This window comes from Haplochromis burtoni, unplaced genomic scaffold (assembly GCF_018398535.1).
Source record: "Haplochromis burtoni strain Fernald_Lab_line unplaced genomic scaffold, NCSU_Asbu1 Contig_12, whole genome shotgun sequence".
In the NCBI taxonomy this organism is placed as follows: domain Eukaryota; kingdom Metazoa; phylum Chordata; class Actinopteri; order Cichliformes; family Cichlidae; genus Haplochromis; species Haplochromis burtoni.
The window spans coordinates 783,384-804,252 of record NW_024582373.1 but is presented as its reverse complement, the minus strand read 5'-3'; the positions used below and the strand labels follow the sequence as shown (position 1 = coordinate 804,252).

Sequence of the window (20,869 nt, the reverse complement as noted above, 5' to 3'; positions counted from 1 at the left end):
TGTGTGTGTGTGTGTGTGTGTGTGTGTGTGTGTGTGTGTGTGTGTGTGTGTGATGAAGTAATGAGGCTAAACGGTTCTTGTAGCCCAGATCTATCATGCTTTAAAATGTACTGTCTACAGTGATTTTTTTTGTTTTAAGAGAAATACTTCCTGCTACACTTAAAACACTTAGATCCATTTTTCAGGGGTCTTTAATTTTGTGCATGTGTACCCCAGTATGTGTCATCTTTGTTTAGGGTGGGTCTGTGGTTATTGTTGGGCCTGCCGCTCTTTGTCTAGGGGAGCTCAGATTTCAGGCTTTATTTTAGGCTGAGCAGGAATGTCCTTCTCACTATTCTGGTCCTGACTGACTGACGCTGCTGCAGCTCTGGCCTTGAGCCAAATGTCAGTAAATCAAAATCATGGATGTAACTGAAGTGATGTGCAGAATCCTGAAAATGTAAAGTTATTCACCAAGTGTGCCTAAACAATGTCATTGGCATTAAGCCTGTAAAATGATAAACATGTTCTTATAGAAGTTTTCTTGGCTCTCTTGTACATACCCACCAGCTGGTGAAGCAGTATTTGCATAGAAAGTTCATTTAAACATTAAATCTGAAGAGAAACATGAACATTCTAGGACCACAATACCCTTTCAGACTTATGAAAGACAACTAAGTGAGAAAATCCATTCACTTTCAACAAAACACTAAAGTTCCTGATAAACTCACCTCTTAACATTAGCTAGACTGCACAGTTGTGTAACTTTTCAATAACTCTAGTAACTGAGGTTGCTAAAGTTACTTAACTGAGACTTGTTTGTAAGACCAGCACACAAAGGTCAGGAGCAATTCTGACTTCTCATCATGTGTATTTACCTCAGTACCAGAGTTTTAGCCAGGTAAAATATGACACAGAGGATGTTTGAATAATTTTTTTATAGCACATAACAGGGAGTGTTTGCAATGGTGCTGTGTAGTTTAGAAGACGTGAGGATGCAAAATTCTGCTCATGGAGCTGGTACCTGTCATTGATTTGGACATTCAACTGTCATCTGTATCATGTTTACCTAATCTATTTGTGGTGGAGTCATCTACATGCAAGTCTCAACAGAAAAAGTTGGATGTTCCTCAAGTAGAAATGGTATAGTTTAGTAGTTGAGTCATTCTGCTAGTTTTAGTTTAGAAAGTATAATTTGTTGGGCCCAAACTCTTGCATCCCACTTGTTGATTCAGTCTTGCACCAGTCATCTCGCAACTCACTCTGGTTGCTTCTCCAAAAACACCCTGGTAGAAAATGGCTATCTGCAGCCTTCCTTACATACTGGTTCCAGTATGAGACTTGCGTAACTTGCTGTTTTGTACCACTTCGGTGTAATTTTGGCTTTAACTTAAGACTTCTCAGTAGAGCAGGGCGATATGGCCAAAAATATTTATCATGATATATATTTGAAAATTTGCGATAACGATATAATTGATGCGAGACAAAATACAACTCCACAACATTACTAGCGCAAAAAGACAACCTTCCATTTATTTTCACTTAAACAAGAAGCTGGTTTTTATGTACATTAAAGCTTTATAAAAATGTAACAGTGCAAATGCAAATTCCTTGCTGAAAGTTTAACCAAAAGGCATTTCCAGTAGAAATGGGCTGACATATCCTGAGCATAACCATGTATAATATCCACTGAAGTTAAAAAGAGGTGCTTTGCAACATTAAACTGCAGTGTGCAGTACGTATTTTTCGGACCATAAGGTGCACGGGATTATAAGGCACATTAAGCGAAACAAAGCAGTCAGATAAATCAAACTTTATTAAACTCATTCTTCTTGCTTCCTCCACTTCTGTACCATTGATTCATTAATGTTGAATTCTCTGGCAGCTGCTCTATTCCCATGTTGTTGCAGTATATTAATGACTAACCTGTATTGTGGATGGATTATCTCAGTTGTTCTCCTGACTGAAGTTTGGTCCGTTTACAGCATCCTGCCATGCGATTGCATTTGTCTCTAACTATCAGGAACCTTAACGTTAACTTTTATAAGTGGAAAAGTGTTAGTGTTCGTCCTCCAGCTTCACTGTTTATGTTATGCTAACATAGCTGTGTCGCTAGCGATCACGTAGCACATCATTATATACCAGCTAGCCCAACTTCAGTAACCCTACAAACGTCACTGCTCTGCTGATAGCAGAGCTGTACGTTTGAATTTTTTCAGAAATCTCTCAGTCAGAACATGCTATATCATGCTTAGGTAACTAGCGAAACTAGCGAGCTAACTTCCGCTAGCTTCCTGCTAACTTCTAACTCCGTTAAATGTAATAAATTTTGTTTTCATGGATGCCTGGAAGTTAAACTTCATAGTTACACCTGGTAAAGCAGCAATGCTGATCGTTTTATTAAAGATGAAAGAATTTAGACAGTTTTTAACTCTCAGTGATGCTGCAGTGTTCGTTTGACCTGAAGCATACGGAGTTTAGGACCCAGATTACTCCCAGATTTAAGAGCATCTTAGTCCGACAAATACGACAATAACGACGGCCGCTTGCATGTTCTGCAAAAAAAATGTGCTTTGTCGTGTATCTGACGGACAAACACCAAACCAGTTCCACATCACTGAAGTTGCACCATTTTTACAAACCAATTCTGGTTCATCTGTTTCACTCAACAATCGGCCATGTGCGTATGAAAACAAAGGCACTGCGCATGCGCGTTTTACTCATATTCTATCGCGATATTTCATTTTCCTATCGTTGCCTAACATTATACCGGTATTACCGTGAACGGTATAATATGGCCCAGCCCTACTTCTCAGTGCTTTTTTTTTTTTTTTTTTTTTTTTTTTTTTAACTTTTTATTTTATTTATTTGCAACACCTGTCCTCCCTAAGGATCAGGTCTACAATTGTACCGTCAATGAACTCGAGCAAAAACAAAGGGATTAATGCTTAGCAAAGACTTGTGTGTGTGATGAAGTGTGTAGTGTTAAAACTAAACGGGTTCATTATGTCTCTACATTGTTGTTCTGTTGGTTGTGTGTGTGTGTAAACAGGTTCCTCATAATAATTAACCTGTATTTGGACAGTTGACAGACAGAGAAAAGAGGGCTGGTTTTATCTCTTTGTCTGTGTTTAAATTATTGAGCTGCAGCATTAGATGAGTTGCAGCTCTGTTTTTGGGACTAATGTAATCAGTGTCCTGTGTTGGAGTATCTCATAGGCACACACTCTGGACTCAGAGTCACAGTTCATACACTTCCTGTGTGTGGCAGTGATGATTATGAGTTGGACAACTGTGTAATGATATATTTTTATTAGCATGTTTAATGTTTTATGTGTGTTTTTAATATACTCTCACCTGCCATTTCGTTAGGTGCACCTTGCTATTACACAAACCTTTTGACTTTTTAACTGAATTAATTTTTCACTTTTTAACATGGTGCTCGTCTGTGTTTATGGACCAATCCTCATGGTTGGGAACAATACTAATTTAGGCTGTTGCTTTTAAACAATAATACGTTTACATTACATCACTACCAACCTGAGCTGTTGAACCAGTTTCTTGTCCTTAGCTGCTAAGAGTGTCACCCGATGTGCTCTCCTTCTGCTGTAGTCCATCTGCTTCCAGGTTCAGTGTTTTGTTTGTTCGGAGATGCTCTTCTGATTACCTTGATTACAAGAATTGGTTACCTTTGTTACCGTGCCTTCTTGTCCATTTGAAGCTGTCTGACTATTCCCCTCTTACCTCTGGTGTCAACAAGGCATTTTCTCTGCCACTCACTCATAGTGTTTGTTTCAGATTTTCTCTGTAAGCTTTAGAGATGGTTGTGAAAGGGAAAAAAAATATCCCAGTATATTAGGAGTTTCTGAAATATTCAGACCAACCCATCTGGCAGCAACAACAATACCACGTTCAAAATCTGTTAAATCGCCTTTGTTTGCCATCATGCTGAGTTTGAGCTACAGCAGGTCTTCTTGCCCATGCATGCACACACTTACAAGTGATTGGCTCAGTATAACTTTGTATAAATGAGCAGTTGAACACTGTAACTAATAAAATGGATTTATTTTTATTTTGACCTTAGATTTTTTTTTTTTTTATATATCAAACTTTATCACAGGAAGAATTTGTTTACTCTGTGTGGCTATTCTTAGATTTCAGCATGGGGAAAAACACTATCTCACAGGCTTTTCTTTGACAGAGGATGATGCAGTGATTTAGGCAGGAGCTTGTACACTTGCTGAACACAAGGCACTCTAAATATTAGGATTGGGAATCTGACAGATCCCTTGTGACCAGAAGGATACTTGATTAGCAAAAAAAGAAAATAAAAAGATAACATATCTGAATCTGATATTGTAATTGCTCTATGGGAAAAACTATTAAGTTGGTGACTAGAAAGATCACGAGATTCATTTCTGCATAGAGTTTCCTTAATAAGAAAACCAAAAAAACACCACACTGCCTGAGATAACTTTACTGGCTGCCATAGATGGTAAAGGTCTTTAAGCATTTTAGTAAATGCTGCTGGAATTTTCTGACCTTTTGTCAGATATAGAAGAAGGATTTCCATGCCGTGTTTTCTCCTAATGCTCAATTAGATTAGTTTTGGAAACCCTCGGATGCCAGACAACAATCAGACAAAATGTGAGTAAAAACCAGGACGACAGGGAACTGACGAACAGAATATGTAAATATGGTGGATAAGTGGCCACGTTTCCTGGAAAGGGAAGTGATGACGCAGTGGAACAGGCCGAGGGGGAGGGGGCAAACAGGATGCAAACTGCTGTGACTTCCTGTGCATTTTTAGAATTGAGTCTTTCCCATGAAATTCTATGAACGAAAAACATATATAAAGCACATGCTTTAGCGTGCACAAAAGTACTAGTCATGTTGAGACTTCCAGACATTTATAGAGCGCTGTAGTTCATGACCTTTCTCTTTCTGTTTTCAGGAGATGTTGAGACATTAAAGTGACACTAGACCCTGAATGGATTTTGACTGGGGCTTGTACTGGCTAAGGTGAGCATGCAGTAACAAAACACAGAAATGCATTCACTCCATCAAATAACAATTAGGACCATTTTACTTTGAAATATAAAATGTTTTTATTATTTACTGTGCCCATGTACCTGATGGTAGGTGCAACATCTCATCTTGTTCCTGAGCAACTTTCACACTGTTAGATGAAGCTGATTCAGGTCAGTGGCACACTGCCAGGCCTGTTGAAAGACATCTGTGGTTTTGGTGGGCTGCTGCTAAAAGTTTCTCTTTTACTGCTCTGCTGCCATCTACTCAACTTGTGTCTGTTTTCAGTCATGTTAAACGTTTAGCTGGTTTAAATGTCAAAAACACACAAACTTAAAAACAACAGTAAATTTGAGTTACAGTTGTCAAAATCAAATGAGAGCATTCTTGTTTTGTGTAAGATCATATTACCTTTCTTTTCTTTTCTTTTTTTCTTCTTTCTTTTCTTTTTTTTTTTTCTTCTTTTTCTTTTTTTTTCCATTACCATGTTGGAACGTGTTTACGTTTACTCTGGTTTTCAGTAAGGTTTCCCTGTAGTACAGTCCTGGTATTCATACCCTGTCCTCCAAAAGACTTCCAGCAGCCTACAGCTCTGCTGTTTGTCCGGTCAGGATGTGAGGCTGACTGAGGGCTGATGTCATCTTTCTATGCTGCTGCAGAGGTGAGCCTTAGGACAGAAATCAGAAAGGAAGGAAGGAAGAAAGAGAGGAGGGAGGGGAGCAAGAGTCACAGCCGGAGCACGACAGGCAGATTTAGAGAGGGGTGCTGAAAGGTAGACAGACAAGAAGCATGCGATGCAGATTTACTGCACAAAGTGTGTGTCTGAGACCTGGTGCTCTTCTAGTAGTAATAGTGGTGGTGGGTGACTGGGCTGCATGTCCTAGCCTGCAGTTGCAGAGCAGGAGTTGCATAATGACTCCCATCCGTTTTACACTTTTCTTCTTTGGTGTGTGTGTGTGTGTGTGCGCGTGTGTGTGTGTGTGTGTGCGCGTGTGTGTGCGCGTGTGCGTGTGTGTGTGCGCGTGTGTGTGTGTGCGCGCGTGTGTGTGTGCGCGCGTGTGCGTGCGCGCACAGAAGCAGACACAAAGTCCAGGATAGGGTTTTAGTCGAACAGTCTGGTAGTGCAGCTCAGAAGGTTTTGGGTGGGAATAGGAAGGAGCAGTGACCTTAGATGTTGGCTACAGGGGTTTCCTCTCATGAACTCTGAGAGGTCAGACAGAGGCTAGTACCAGAGCAAGAAAACAAGGACACGATCCCTTGCTCGGCACAACTACCGAAAGGGAAAAATACAAGGGAGGTGTTGTCTTAGGATGATACAGGGGGACTGAACTTAAAATCTATTGGAAGAAAGAACTGATATAGCTTAGCATTAACCGTGCACAGTAAAGAGAATACAGCATATTCAAATGACTAAAAGTTGCAGAGCCTCGCCTGGATTGTTTCAAGGCTCCACAAGCCTGAACAGTGTGCAATATTTTTCTTTTTTTTTCTTTTTTTTGGCTTGTGCAGCTCCAAGCAGTTAAACAAATAGACGAGCTGGTGAATATGCGCCTTTCTGGGACAGTAGCTTCTAGCACTCTTAAACACTGTGCCCCGACATGCCTGAGCATGCAAGTGCACTGGAAATGGTTTGTATAGTATACTTGTGTTGCCGCTGCTAGCAGAAGGGTATCATTCTAGCGGGCAGGCTGGCTGAACGCGGGATGACCCATCTCCCCTGAGGCTCCAAATCACTACATCATCATCAGTTGCTCCTTGCAGTGGAACAGATGAGATTTCACTCCCATCAAACACAGTGCAGAAACCAAGGCTGCTCAGATAACTGGATAGTCTGCCCTTATAAATCTATACTGATCTAAATTCTTCTGTTCCCCCAGAAGTCTCTTCATCTGCACTCACTTCTGAGTGGACTTTGCAAAAAAACACAAAAAAACATTTTAATGGTCTTTTAGATTGCAACACATACCACTCTCAGGTCATTCTGTCTGATCATACCACGTTATGTATATATGCAATGCACCGATTTGCGCTTTCAGGTGCTGATGTGTGCTGAAGATGAGTGGCGTCGGAGACAACTCGTTGGATCCCCTGTGCTCCGACCGTAAGCGTAAACTGTCCACCTGTGACACTCCAAGCTTAGGGTAAGTGCTCTAACTTGTGCTGAGTATATTTAATGCATCAGTCCACTTTGTCCGTCGCTGTTTTTATTTAAATGCCAGCATGATGCATGAGTGTGTGTGATGTCGCTGTCTTCCTCCTGACCACATCCCTGGTTCAAGCATATCTTGCTGCTAACTGAATATCTGAAGCATCTGAGCCCTGTATGGCCGTATGGCCTGCATACGGATGGGGCATGGGGAGGTGAGGTTGTCATGGCAACATATCTAATCCCTTTGGTGCCTCAGCAGGTGTGACAAGCGTCGGAGGGAACAGGAGAGCAAGTACATCGAGGAGCTGGCTGAGCTCATCTCTGCCAACCTCTCCAACATTGACAGCTTCAACGTCAAGCCTGACAAATGTGCCATCCTGAAGGAGACAGTGAGGCAGATCAGACAAATCAAGGAGCAAGGTACCACCTCCATGTTCAGATTACATCTTTGTGATTAAAACAAAAAAGGATCATTTTATTTTTGAATTTGTGTATGGAAAGTAAACCGTGGAGAAAGTAAGGATTGTCAAGTACGCTGCTGCAGGACAGATGATGCCAGTGATAAAGTAGTGTGTTTGGTTCATGGCCAGGCCACTTCAGACTGACAGCCAGTTTGGCTGTTTGTATCGCTGGGGGTAAATGAGCACCAGTAATTGAGACCAATCCTTGGTGGTCATGGCTCAAGGCTGTAAGTGACAGTGTGTATCTGTTAGTGCCAAACCCTGTTTCTCTCTGGGAGACTAATGCTACTGGAGACTCAGAAATCAGACCTTATAGAGAGCCACTCCTATCTCAAAGCTATTTTTTTTTTTTTTTAAACCATTTTTGCAGATTTTACACAATTAAATACACAGAAGTGAATAACTTCCTCCAAATGTTTTTAGCCTGGTTGCGATTACATCTGTTAGGATAAGTGGGTAAAGAAGAAAGCGAGCAATCATATTGGAATGTACCCAGAGGGTCACAGCTGGCTACTGTGGGTCCTGGCGTTGTGCAGCCAGGTTACCATAGATACAGGATAAGAATGATGGAGGGGCTTCTCTGTTTTTCTTCTCTTTTCTGAATGTTGTCTATTTAACACACCTTTCCCCACCCCAACCCTTGTTTACACGTCTTCGTCTTTAGGATCAGTTTCCTTGTTTTGTTATGTTTTCTTTTTCATTTAGGTCAGCAACTGCTGTCTCATCTCTTCTTGTACAGCTACTGAAAGTTTGAAATAGCATTAAATCCAGTGGCATACAGTTTCACATCTTGCTTGTGTTCCAAGTGACCCAGCTATATAGAGTGGTATCTAACAAAGCCTCAGACACATGCTGATTTTAAAAATAGAAAGGCATGCCAACCATGCAGTCATGACTTGTGCTGCCATCTGGTGGCCAGAAAACATATTTATTATACTGTGGGTAATTATACAGACTGATATGTTTTAAGTTGGGGTTTGTTTTGTTGTTGTTGTTGTTGTTGTTGTTGTTGTTGTTGTTTTGTTTTTTGTCATTTTAGATTATGCCTCAGTATTATGTACAAAAACAAAGTAAAAGTTGGGGAAAATATACAGGTCATGCACCAAGTTGTCCCAAGAATTCAAACTAATCTTGTTGATTTACACAGTGGAAGTTATTTTCAACAGAACTGTAACATTATTATCGTTACCAACAGTGCAGTGTGCCTCATTTGTTTTCAGGAAAGAGTTCTTGCAGTGATGACGATGTTCAGAAGGCGGATGTTTCCTCCACTGGTCAAGGGGTCATTGACAAGGACCATCTGGGGCCACTGCTCCTACAGGTCAGTTTGGGGACAATCACTCGGGGGCAAAAGAGTAACACCAATTAGCTCCCCCTCCATATGTTGGATCTGTGTTTTGGTGACATTGCTGACATGTAGCTGATTAAAAATGTCTCAGCTGGTTTCTTTTTAGATGGACAAAGCAATAATAATTTTTAAAAAAAACTAATGTTATTTGCATTGACGGGCCTTCACTCCATTTGGCTCTCCTTTCTTCTGCCCTTGCTCTTTTAGGCCTTGGACGGCTTTCTCTTTGTGGTTAACCGGGAGGGCAGCATTGTATTTGTATCGGACAATGTGACCCAGTACCTGCAGTACAAGCAGGAGGAGCTGATCAACACCAGCGTGTACAATATCATCCATGACGAGGACCGAGAGGAGTTTCACAAGAATCTCCCCAAGTCTAATGGTGAGACACGAGTGTTTATTATGTTTGTGCAAACGCATTTAAGATGCATAAAACATAACAACACACACATAAATGGTGGATCACTTGCACACGTGGTTAAAGAGTCTGCATCTTTTTTTTTTTTTTCTTCTTTTTCTTTTTTTTTTTGCATCACAGCACCCAATGGAGCATCGTGGGGTGGAGAGGCACCTCGTCAGAAGAGCCACACGTTCAACTGTCGCATGCTGGTCAGCTATGTTCACGGTCAGACTCATGGACTGCCAGAAGAAAGAGCGGGAGGCCAACGCTATGAGACTATGCAGTGTTTTGCTCTCACTCAGCCCCGGGCCATGATGGAGGAGGGAGATGGCAAGTCATTGTTTATAAGCTTGTTTTTTTTTTTTTTTTAGTGTTATAGCCACATTAAGAAAATAAATAATAATTAGTGTCCATTTTTAGACTAAAGTCAAAATTTCGAGCTTATACTCGAATTATCATTTTGGTACAGTTGTTATTTCAAGCCAAACAATTGCCACAGCTCCTATACTCTCTACAAATTGCATTGTGTAGATGAGTTAGTGAAACTATTTGATCAGCTCTCTTATTGTGTCTTATTGCACAAGGGTGTAACCATCGGTGTCTTTCCATCTGTCTACTGCCAGACATGTCAAGTTTGTGTGGGTTATTCTTTTTCCCTTCTGACCACATGCAGCTTTCTGCACCATCTTTAACATCCTTATGTTTATACTCATTCGTACCATACTTTTATGTTTAAAATTTGTGGTTTAAAACCAGATGTACTTTCATTACCTTTTGCCTTATTTGGCTTCCTCTTAAATATTCCAAATAGTTCTGTATCCATAAACAAAATAGTAACTGTCTCGTTCTGCCTCCACTGTAGTTACATGAGGATTTAACATGGCGCTGTCTCTTTCCTCAGATTTGCAGTCATGTATGATATGTGTGGCACGACGCATCACTGCAGTAGAGCGGACAGAGAGGTTTAGCACTCGTCATGAACTGTCTGGTAAGTGTTTGCTGTATGACATGTAATGGAGACACCTGAGAATTAAATAATAATAATAATAAAAATTAAGTACATTTGGGGGAAAAATGCGTTTTAACCAGCTACAGCGACAAGGCTTATATTATTTTTCATACTGTGAGTTTCTCTGTGTTTGTCTGTGTGTCATCGTGGAACACATACTGGAGCAAGACATAACACAAAGCCCGCTCGGACACTTTTGCAGCTCTTGTTTGTGCAATAGCATTGCAGTCATGCACGGTATACTCGCAAAGCTTGTGTGTAGCTAAAAATAAAGCATAGTTGTTATTGTTTTTCACATAGTGAGTCTGTCTCTGTGCAAGTGTAATTTTGGCTAAATTTGGCTGTGGAGACCCAGACTGCAGCAGGAATTACCACAATCTCTGAATATGTCTGTCTGTGGACAGATTTAGTCAACAGGAGACTGTCACAGCCGTAAAACAGACACACTCTACTGCTTCAGTTAGTTGACATCAAAGTGATTGTGATCTGATGAGATCTTATTTAATGTTTTTTGGTTTGGGTTCTGTTTTTTTTGTTGCTTTTGTGTTTTTTCATTTTTTAAAATAGAAGTATATTGAAGCTCTACAGCAAACAGGAATTACAAAAGTTTTTGTGTGTGTGTGTCATGCACTATTCTTTCATGATTTCTGGCAATATAAGGCACGTGAAGAATTGGTCAGTTCAAGCTTTACGGTGCTAGAAACATCCATGGATTTGGATTTCCTTGGATTTGATAGCAACAAACAGTTGCTGCAGATGTGTCAGCTGCACATCCATGTTGTGACTCTCCTGTTTCACCACATCCCAAAGATGCTCCGTTGGGCTGAGATCTGGGGACTGTGAAGGTCATATGAGTACAGTGACCTTCTTGTCATGTTCAAGAAACCACTTTGGGATGATTTGAACTTTGTGACATGGCACATGCTGGAAGCAGCCATCAGAATACGGGTACGCTGTGGTCATAAAAGGATAGACTATTTCAGGCCATTCTCTGTAAACCCTAGAGATAGTTGTGTGGGAAAATCCCAGTAAAACATCAGTTTCTAAATTACTCAGACCAGGCCATCTAGCACCCACAACCATGTTACATTCAGAGTCACTCAATCGACCTTTCTTCTCCATTCTGATGCTTGGTTTGAACTTCAGCAAGTTGTTTTGACCATATCCAAATGTCTAACGAGTTTACATGGACAATGCAATGAGTTCATTGTGACTGGCTGTTTAGCTGTACAATACAGTGTCCGTGTTTTGTTAAGCACAGCAGCTGTGCATAACACAATTATTTTAAATTTAATGAATATTATAAATTATGTAGGTGGTGCTACAGAATAAATCCACCCATGTCACAAATATGAACGTTAGGCAGTGTTATTTAGAAATGTCTGTATTATATACACATGGACTAAACCGAAAGCTTCTTTCTCCTCAACACCACCAGCTCACTTGGGATTTTCTGTTGTAGGTAAACTGATTGAAATTGAACAGCAGAACTCTCTTCACACGACCATGCGCCCAGGGTGGGAAGACCTGGTTAGACGCTGCTTGCAGATGTTCATCCATCGAAGTGAGGGACAGCCGTGGTCCTTCAAACGCCACTACCAAGATGGTATGCATTTCTGATTCTCCATTACTATATACAGTGGGGCAAAAAAGTATTTAGTCAGCCACCGATTGTGCAAGTTCCCCCACTTAAAATGATGACAGAGGTCAGTAATTTGCACCAGAGGTACACTTCAACTGTGAGAGACAGAATGTGAAAAAAAATCCATGAATCCACATGGTAGGATTTGTAAAGAATTTATTCGTAAATCAGGGTGGAAAATAAGTATTTGGTCACCTCAAACAAGGAAAATCTCTGGCTCTCACAGACCTGTAACGTCTTCTGTAAGAAGCTTTTCTGTCCCCCACTCGTTACCTGTATGAATGGCACCTGTTTGAACTCATCATCTGTATAAAAGACACCTGTCCACAGCCTCAAACAGTCAGACTCCAAACTCCGCCATGGCCAAGACCAAAGAGCTTTCGAAGGACACCAGGAAAAGTATTGTAGACCTGCACCAGACTGGGAAGAGTGAATCTACAATAGGCAAGCAGCTTGGTGTGAAAAAATCAACTGTGGGAGCAATCATCAGAAAATGGAAGACATACAAGACCACTGATAATCTCCCTCGATCTGGGGCTCCACGCAAGATCTCATCCCGTGGGGTCAAAATGATCATGAGAACGGTGAGCAAAGATCCCAGAACCACACGGGGGGACCTGGTGAATGACCTGCAGAGAGCTGGGACCAAAGTAACAAAGGTCACCATCAGTAACACACTACAACGGCAGGGAATCAAATCCCGCAGTGCCAGACGTGTTCCGCTGCTGAAGCCAGTGCATGTCCAGGCCCGTCTGAAGTTTGCCAGAGAGCACATGGATGATACAGCAGAGGATTGGGAGAATGTCATGTGGTCAGATGAAACCAAAGTAGAACTTTTTGGTATAAACTCAACTCGTCGTGTTTGGAGGAAGAAGAATACTGAGTTGCATCCCAAGAACACCATACCTACTGTGAAGCATGGGGGTGGAAACATCATGCTATGGGGCTGTTTTTCTGCCAAGGGGACAGGACGACTGATCCGTGTTAAGGACAGAATGAATGGGGCCATGTATCGTGAGATTTTGAGCCAAAACCTCCTTCCATCAGTGAGAACTTTGAAGATGAAACGAGGCTGGGTCTTCCAACATGACAATGATCCAAAACACACCGCCCGGGCAACAAAGGAGTGGCTCCGTAAGAAGCATTTGAAAGTCCTGGAGTGGCCTAGCCAGTCTCCAGACCTCAACCCCATAGAAAATCTGTGGCGGGAGTTGAAAGTCCGTGTTGCTCGGCGACAGCCCCAAAACATCACTGCTCTCGAGAAGATCTGCATGGAGGAATGGGCCAAAATACCAGCTACTGTGTGTGCAAACCTGGTAAAGACCTATAGTAAACGTTTGACCTCTGTTATTGCCAACAAAGGTTATGTTACAAAGTATTGAGTTGTATTTTTGTTATTGACCAAATACTTATTTTCCACCCTGATTTACGAATAAATTCTTTACAAATCCTACCATGTGGATTCATGGATTTTTTTTTCACATTCTGTCTCTCACAGTTGAAGTGTACCTCTGGTGCAAATTACTGACCTCTGTCATCATTTTAGGTGGGGGAACTTGCACAATCGGTGGCTGACTAAATACTTTTTTTGCCCCACTGTATGTGTGCAGTAACATCTTTTGTTTGGTTGCTCTTAGACATGTCATCTTATTACAATCTTTGTTTTGTAGGTTAAGGCTCCTTGTACATAAATAAGAGGGTAACAACACTAATAACAATCTTACTCTAGCAAAAGACATGAGCTATGTAGCTAAACTTTCTGGGGTGTATAGTTATTGACCATGCAGGGTGCCTTGGTTATAGTAAACAGTGAATGATCTCTATGCTGACTTTATAATATTAAAGGTCTTGCTGAAGAGGGGACTGTATGGCAGCTGGTTTATTACCTATGGATGTTTTAATATTCGTAGTATGTTTAGTTTTTTTTTTTGTTTTTTTTTTTTTTTTTTTTTTTTTTTGGTCAGCTATTTTGGAGGAGTGACATTATTTTCTCTCTTCTTTTTTTCTTGCTCCAGCTTTCCATAATGGCCATGCGGAGACACCGCTTTACCGGTTCTCACTCTCAGATGGAACCTCTGTCACAGCTCAAACAAGAAGTGACCTCTGCAGGAATCCCAGCACAAATGAACCACACTCTTTCCTCTCCACACACCTGCTGCAAAGGTGCAAATTGTCTAATGAACAATATGATTTCATCATCGGTTTCATTCCTTTCTACAGCTTAATCATTGTTCCGTTTTCATTTGTATTTTTGTAGGGAGCATAATGGTTATCGGGGGAACCGTGGTGGTGGCATGAGGCCTCAGACCATGGGTATGAACAACCCCAACCAACAGATGAACATGGGCCCAGGAGGTTGGATGGCCATGAACAGGGGCTACGGTATGACTGAGCAGGGCAACGTGCCACAAAGAGGAGTGCCGCCGTACGCTGGGGGCAACCGGATGAATCAAATGAGTCCCATGCATCATTCTATGCATCAAATCAATTCCATGCATCAGATGAACAACATGGGTCATGTGAATCAGATGAACTCCATACATCCAATAAATTCCCCCATGAACTCAATGAACCAAATGGGGTCCATGAATCAGATGGGCCATCATGGTATGCATCAGCAGCAACAACAGCAGCACCAGCATCAGCAGATGGCCCCGTTCCATGGACCTGGAGGTGGACCTGCAGGTGCAGGGTATGGGATGGGAATGACAAGCCCTCCCCAAGCCAGTCCAGGGATAAATTGTCCTCCGCACAACGTCATGGGTTCCCCCAGAGTCCGAGGTAGCCCCTTCTCTCCCGGAGGTATGAGCCAACTATTCTGAAACGGCTGAATTTAAAACAAAATTGAATATAGTGGTATGAAAAAATATTTTTGTTGTTGTTGTTGTTGTTGTTGTTGTTGTTTTGTTTTTTGCATATTTCTCACACTTGCATGTTTTAAATTAATTATTTAAAAGTAAAATTGAAAAATCAGACAAAGATAACAACACTAAATACAAAATGCAGTTTTTAAATAATGATTTCATTCATTAAAATTCAGTAAAATTGACCCAACCCTTCCTAGCCCCATGTGAAAAGTAATATTCTCCATAAATCATGAATTAACGGCGATAAACCACATTTTTTGGAAAGCTGTGTTCAGTTTCACCAGCCACACCCAGGCCTGATTACTGCCAGACCTGTTGAGTCAAGAAGTTGCTTATATAGAATGTGCCTAACAAAGTGAAACAGGCTAAAAGATTGCAAAAAGCAACACACCATGAACTGTAGCCCTCACTTGCTCCGGTTTATAGGTTTACTTAGTTTTTCATATAGGGCCAGGAAAGAAGAAATCGGCTTGTTAACTGTACTTTAGTTATAAATAGTTAAAACTTTATTTTTTTATTTGGTGTGTGTTCAGTAGATTTACTCTGGTTGTGTCCTTTGTAGGTATGAACTCTCCCATGAGCTCCACTCATGCCGGTAACTCAGGAGGTGGAGGAGGAGCTACCACCTTCTCCAGCAACTCATTGAATGCCCTTCAAGCCATTAGTGAGGGAGTGGGCAATCCAATGCCTTCCCCACTCACTTCTCCTCCTCCTCACAAGCCCGACAGCTCCCCAAGCATCAACTCTACCAATCAAGCAGCAGGGGGACCCTGTAAAACTTCCCTCCCAGCCTACTCGGACTCCAGGAGCCCAGGAAGCTCACTGGGGACTGGTGGAGAGCAGCAATCTCAGCAGCACCCACACACCCCCACCAGTGAGGGCCCTCCTGACAAGCCAGACAGTCAGGCCAGCAGAGAGGCAAGTCTGGGTGTGGGAGAAACCAACAGACGGGTTCCCGACACAAAGTGCCACCAGAAGCTTTTGCAGCTCCTCACCTCTCCTACAGATGAGCTCCACACAGCAAGCTCCGGGCCCAGCTCCACACCTGAGAGTAAAGATGCAACAGCTGGTGTCACCAGTCCCTCCTCCTCTACGGGAGTGTCATCCTCTACGAGCGGCAATCATGCTGCTGTTTCCTCCTCTGGTAGCACAGGAAATGTAAATAACCAGTCACTGCAGGAAAAACACAAGATTCTCCACAAGCTCCTGCAGAATGGGAATACTCCTGATGAAGTGGCTCGCATCACAGCTGAGGCCACAGGAAAAAGCAGCTTGGATTCTGGGGCACCAGAGCCAGGGCCTGCCACCAGTGGAGTGGTTAGGGGGTCAGAATCAAAGCAGGAGCAGCAGAGCCCTAAGAAGGAGAAGCCCAATGCCCTCCTTCACTACCTCCTCAATAAGGATGACTCTAAAGAAGTGGGGGAGATAAAACCAAAGGATCTGGATGGGAGAGGTGCTCAGGGGCCAGGGGTCACCAGCTCTGATCACCATAGCATAGAAAGCAAGGTCAAGTTAGAGCCAGCTGATGAGGTAGGCTCAAAATCTCTCTTGCATGCATGTTCTCAAATACATCATCTTCTCAGACATCGTTTCTGATCCTTCCTGTTTTTTTTTTTTGTTTTTTTTTTGTTTTGTTTTGTTTTTTTCATGGTTCAGACCCTGGAGACCATTCTAGGTGTTCCCAGGAACAACCCCGGCTTCTTCCCTGACTCAGATCCCAGAGCTGGGAAGGAAACTGGAAACAAACAGGGAAATATTCCAGACAGTTTACATGGTACGTCAGTCAGTATAATCAAGTGCATCATGTGATTTGACTCAAGTGCTGAGCAGTAATACACAGAGTGTGAAGGGACCTTAAACCTGGTTTTGTATTTGTTTCAGATGGAGAGAGAGCCCCCATTCTTCCAAGTCCGCGTGTTGCCTATCAAAGAGCCTTGTCCTTGGATTCCAAACCCATGAGCGGAGAGGGAGGAATGGGAGGCGGTCTGGCTACAAGAAGAAATATTTCCTCTTCCACAGTGGTCAAACAAGAGAACATGGACGTTCCAATCCGAGGAGCTGTGCCTAATGGCTATCCTGCAGGCATGAGTGCGTGTCCACCAAGAGGCAATCCTACAAGTAACTTAAGCACTTACTTCCTAAAATATCTAATATCTCCAAGTTTTCTCTGAATACCTGTTCAACAGAATAAACTGCATGAGAAATTGTTTTTGAGTTCTAGTTACTTTAACATTTTTAGTTAGAGCCACCACCTTTAACGCACAGAAGCTACTCCCTTGACTGACAACACCCAGTAATGAAACACTCTGTATATTTTCCTGTTATTCAGGAGGCATGGGCAGAGGCATGGGTATTCCTCAGCGCCCTCCCATGGCAGGGCCAGGGGAATGGGGGATGCAGAGATCCAGCGGCAGCCCTGTAGCTGGACCAGGACACCCTGGCATGGGTCGCTCTGGTCCACTGGGAGGACCCTTAATAAACCGCTCCATCAGTGCACCGGGAAACACCAGATCTATGCTGCAGCAGCAGCTCATGGATATGGGTATGTCACATGTCTCTGTTGTAGACTGAACCTAAAAAAATTGCCCTTAATTTGTGTGCAACATACTAACATGACTATTTAAAAGCTTTCTGTTAAGTGCATTGTGAACCGTACATTGTGAACCATACATGCATTTCTATCATGTCTCTAGGTAACAGTGATGCTAATGTAGGCATGAGACCTTTCTCTGGACACGGTCCCCCACCTCAGTCGCCCTCCTGGCCTGACTCTGCCATGGGAATGGAGAGACCACAGAATAACATAAACAGGTGAACCTTATGCACCAATCCCACATTTATCTTCTCTTGTATTAGATGTCGAGCTGAACTCAGCAGCTAACATTGTTAGACTCTGAAGGTGACATTTTTAAAACTTGTTCGTTATGGTTTTTTTGGTTTGGTGTTTAGGGACCCATTTGCACACCCCCTGGAAGAACTGTTGGGGCCTCTGCCCAATAGTGAAGGGCCAAGTGATGAACTTGTAGACCAGTTGGACTCTCTGCTCAAGGCTGCTGATGTCAGTACTCTTCAGGAGATAGACCGAGCTCTAGGCATCCCTGAAATCGTAGGCCAGGTAGGAGACACACTTAAGTCATAACTTCACTAGTGCCATTGTTAGAACCACTTTTGGCTTAACATGCACAGGAATTCTAGTAAAGTTTAGTCCACTAACAAACCAACATCTCTGTACGCCAGGCCCAGGGACCTGATGGCCTTCAGCACAGCCAAGATCAAAGCCAGGGTCCATGCCCACCACCATCGGGGCCATTCCCAGGGCCTGATACCTCCTTAGGCATGGACCAAAAACCCATGTATGGCCAAGGCTACCCAGGCCCCCCCTCGATGGGCATGCAGCCTGGATATGGTGGCAATGCAATGCAAGGCCAGTCTCCTGGAACCTTCAGTCCCATGATGAATCAGATGGGGCAGCCAGGGGGTTTTCCTGGCATGGGGGGTATAGGCAACCCCCGCGCAAACATGCCAAGACCTCGCATGATGACTGCCAACAAGCCTCTGAGACTTCAACTACAGCAGAGACTACAAGGACCACAGGTAATCTCTCTATGACACACTTTTTTAAAGGTAGTCTTCCAGGCTTCCAACTTGTTTCTTTGAAATCTGTCTTCTTGTATGTTTGTTAAATATGGATGTGAAAAAATGGTATAAAGGAATAACAAGGTGTATTTATCTCATCTCACCTGGCAGTTTATGAACCAGGCACGACAAGCTGTGAAGATGGAAAGTACCCCTGGAGGAAACCCTGTCATACGCACAGGCATGCAACCTGGCATGGGTGGTCAGGTATGTAGACAGTACTTCATCTGTAATGTAGTGTGCGTTCACTCGACACGGCAGCAAAGCTCCAACTTGCCTATTTAACACTGAGCATTGTTGTTCTCTGCAGCCGGGTTTCCTGAGTGCCCAGGTGTTAGCTCAGCGCAGAGAGTTGCAGTTAAGAAGGCAGCGGATGATGATGATGATGCAGCAGCAGCAGCAGCAGCAAGGTCAGGGGGCAGCAGGTACCTTCAGCCCTCCTCCTAATGTCACAGCACCAACAGGCATGGATAATCCAATGGGCCCCCCCCCCATGAACCAGCCTGGACAGCAGGCTTTCAACTATGGAGGCAACTACGGTGAGTTGACTGAGATAGAGCCAGCTGTCAGTATCCTTTGTCATATCCTCCTGAAGTTTCACACTCAACAACTGTTGCACTATTTGCAGGGATGAACCAGCAGGGGGACCCAGCCTTCATGACTCCAGGTTGCAGCCCACCAGGAAATATAATGCCAGGAAGAATGGGAGGCCCACCACAGAATGCAATGATGCCAGGAATGCAGGGAAATCCACAGGGAGGGCACTCGTACCCATCTGGAGACTTGAAAGGATGGCCGCAGGGTGGAATGCCACGTAACATGTATGCTGCATCATGCTTCCTTTAGTCATCAGTTGTTTAAGTGTTACTTAACAGAAACGGTCCTGAGCACTTCTCAAAATCAAGTTACAGAGGTAATTTACTTTTCATTTTTCTCCTTGTCTAGGTCCTATCCTCAACAGTTCCCCCAGCAGGGCAATCAGGGCCAGTTTGGACCCATGATGATGAACAACTCTATGGGGGGACCCGGGCCGGTCAGCGGGGCTGGTGCAGGACAGATGGCTCAAATGCCAGGACAGATGCAGGGTCAAATGGGAATGAACTCCATGGGGATGGGCCGAATGCCAATGGGACCTGACCAGGTGGATAATTTTAGGGTCTTACATGTGTTTCAGCTGCTGCTCGGAGGATTTCCGTTTGTAACTGTCTGTCTGCTTTGTGTGTTTTTTGCAGAAGTATTGCTGAGGACCTGTGGCTCATGACAGAATCTGGACCTTTCAGCTGTGGCAGATTTAGCTGAACAAGGAGAGGAACTGGTCGCAAACGCACACACACATTCACCACACACACAGTAGAGTTCCCCCAGCATAAATTTTGACACAAAGAACTCAGCACAACATGCTGCTCGCCCTAGAGGGTGTGGGCTGAAAGGACAAATGATTTGTGCTAGGTTTCATCCGCACACATGTATACAGAAATCCGATACGGCTGTGTGTTTGCACGTGCGTTTATGTGTGTGACCTGAAGCTGTCAGGCAGTATTCAGCGTCACAGCCAGACTGCAGAACAGGACTACGGTACAACTGGCTGTGGCTGCACTTTACCACAAGGCTTCTGTTTCGGGGGGTGAGAGATTGATGCAATATTTCTTCATTACAGCCTTACTAGAGATTCAATGCCTTCACAACAATGTTTTGTTTTTTTTCTTCCTTATCCTTTGGATGCGCCTCATTCTAAAGTCATTGGAAGCTATAAGCACACAGTTTACTATGTTATGCAGATTGGAGCAATAACTCTTGCCTTTATGCTTTAGACTGTACCTGAGCATCATAATCCCTGTTATAAGCAAACAAATGGTACTGCAGTATTAGATGTCTCAAATGTTCTCTGTGAATATGAATTGTAAATATTCTACAATATATTATCAAACATGCTTTTTAAAGGCCCGTTCTTGCACAAAGTATGAGACCTGGTTGTATTTTTGTGTCCCATAGGTCAATGCTGATCTGATTTCCTTTTTTTTTTTTTTTTTTTTTTCTTTTTCATTTAAATCTTTTTTTTTTTTTTTTATTTTTTTTTTTTTTTTTTTTTTTTTTTTTTTTTCCCCCCATTTACAGAATGCTTTTTAATTTTCGAAACAAAACAATAAGGTTATGTATTACGTTTTTTAGGCACTTTTTAACTTGCGACGAGTATCTGATGCGTTGAAGGTTTGAGCTTTGACGTCATCAGCATTGTTCCCCCCTCCCAGGAGCAGCAGCAGCTCTGTCAGTCCAGCTTTTTTTTTTTTTTTTTTTTTTTTTTTTTTTTTTTATACGCACGATGTTCTGTTTCGACTGTTATCAGCTTGCT

At 42.8% G+C, this 20,869-nt stretch overlaps 1 protein-coding gene across 4 annotated transcripts in view; it reads left to right on the top strand.

Annotated features, from left to right (window-relative positions):
- ncoa3 (nuclear receptor coactivator 3) overlaps positions 1-20,559 on the top strand; it is a 34,444-nt gene extending 13,885 nt beyond the window's left edge. For 2 of the 4 annotated variants that reach the window (XM_014341043.2, XM_042214793.1), the window contains exons 2-24: positions 4,934-5,001; positions 5,122-5,180; positions 7,044-7,148; positions 7,416-7,576; positions 8,838-8,938; positions 9,173-9,347; positions 9,504-9,695; positions 10,267-10,353; positions 11,837-11,980; positions 14,032-14,179; positions 14,274-14,818; positions 15,446-16,413; positions 16,540-16,657; positions 16,765-17,001; positions 17,213-17,425; positions 17,577-17,694; positions 17,833-17,998; positions 18,121-18,477; positions 18,631-18,726; positions 18,830-19,058; positions 19,148-19,340; positions 19,465-19,660; positions 19,752-20,559. In XM_014341043.2, coding sequence (XP_014196529.1) covers positions 7,063-7,148; positions 7,416-7,576; positions 8,838-8,938; positions 9,173-9,347; positions 9,504-9,695; positions 10,267-10,353; positions 11,837-11,980; positions 14,032-14,179; positions 14,274-14,818; positions 15,446-16,413; positions 16,540-16,657; positions 16,765-17,001; positions 17,213-17,425; positions 17,577-17,694; positions 17,833-17,998; positions 18,121-18,477; positions 18,631-18,726; positions 18,830-19,058; positions 19,148-19,340; positions 19,465-19,660; positions 19,752-19,763 — 4,542 coding nt within the window. In that variant the 5' untranslated portion in view covers positions 4,934-5,001; positions 5,122-5,180; positions 7,044-7,062 and the 3' untranslated portion in view covers positions 19,764-20,559. The remainder of the gene's footprint in view (positions 1-4,933; positions 5,002-5,121; positions 5,181-7,043; positions 7,149-7,415; positions 7,577-8,837; positions 8,939-9,172; positions 9,348-9,503; positions 9,696-10,266; positions 10,354-11,836; positions 11,981-14,031; positions 14,180-14,273; positions 14,819-15,445; positions 16,414-16,539; positions 16,658-16,764; positions 17,002-17,212; positions 17,426-17,576; positions 17,695-17,832; positions 17,999-18,120; positions 18,478-18,630; positions 18,727-18,829; positions 19,059-19,147; positions 19,341-19,464; positions 19,661-19,751) is intronic. The other 2 variants (XM_014341034.2, XM_014341035.2) reach the window with 1 other exon arrangement.
- Positions 20,560-20,869: the final 310 nt, after the last annotated feature.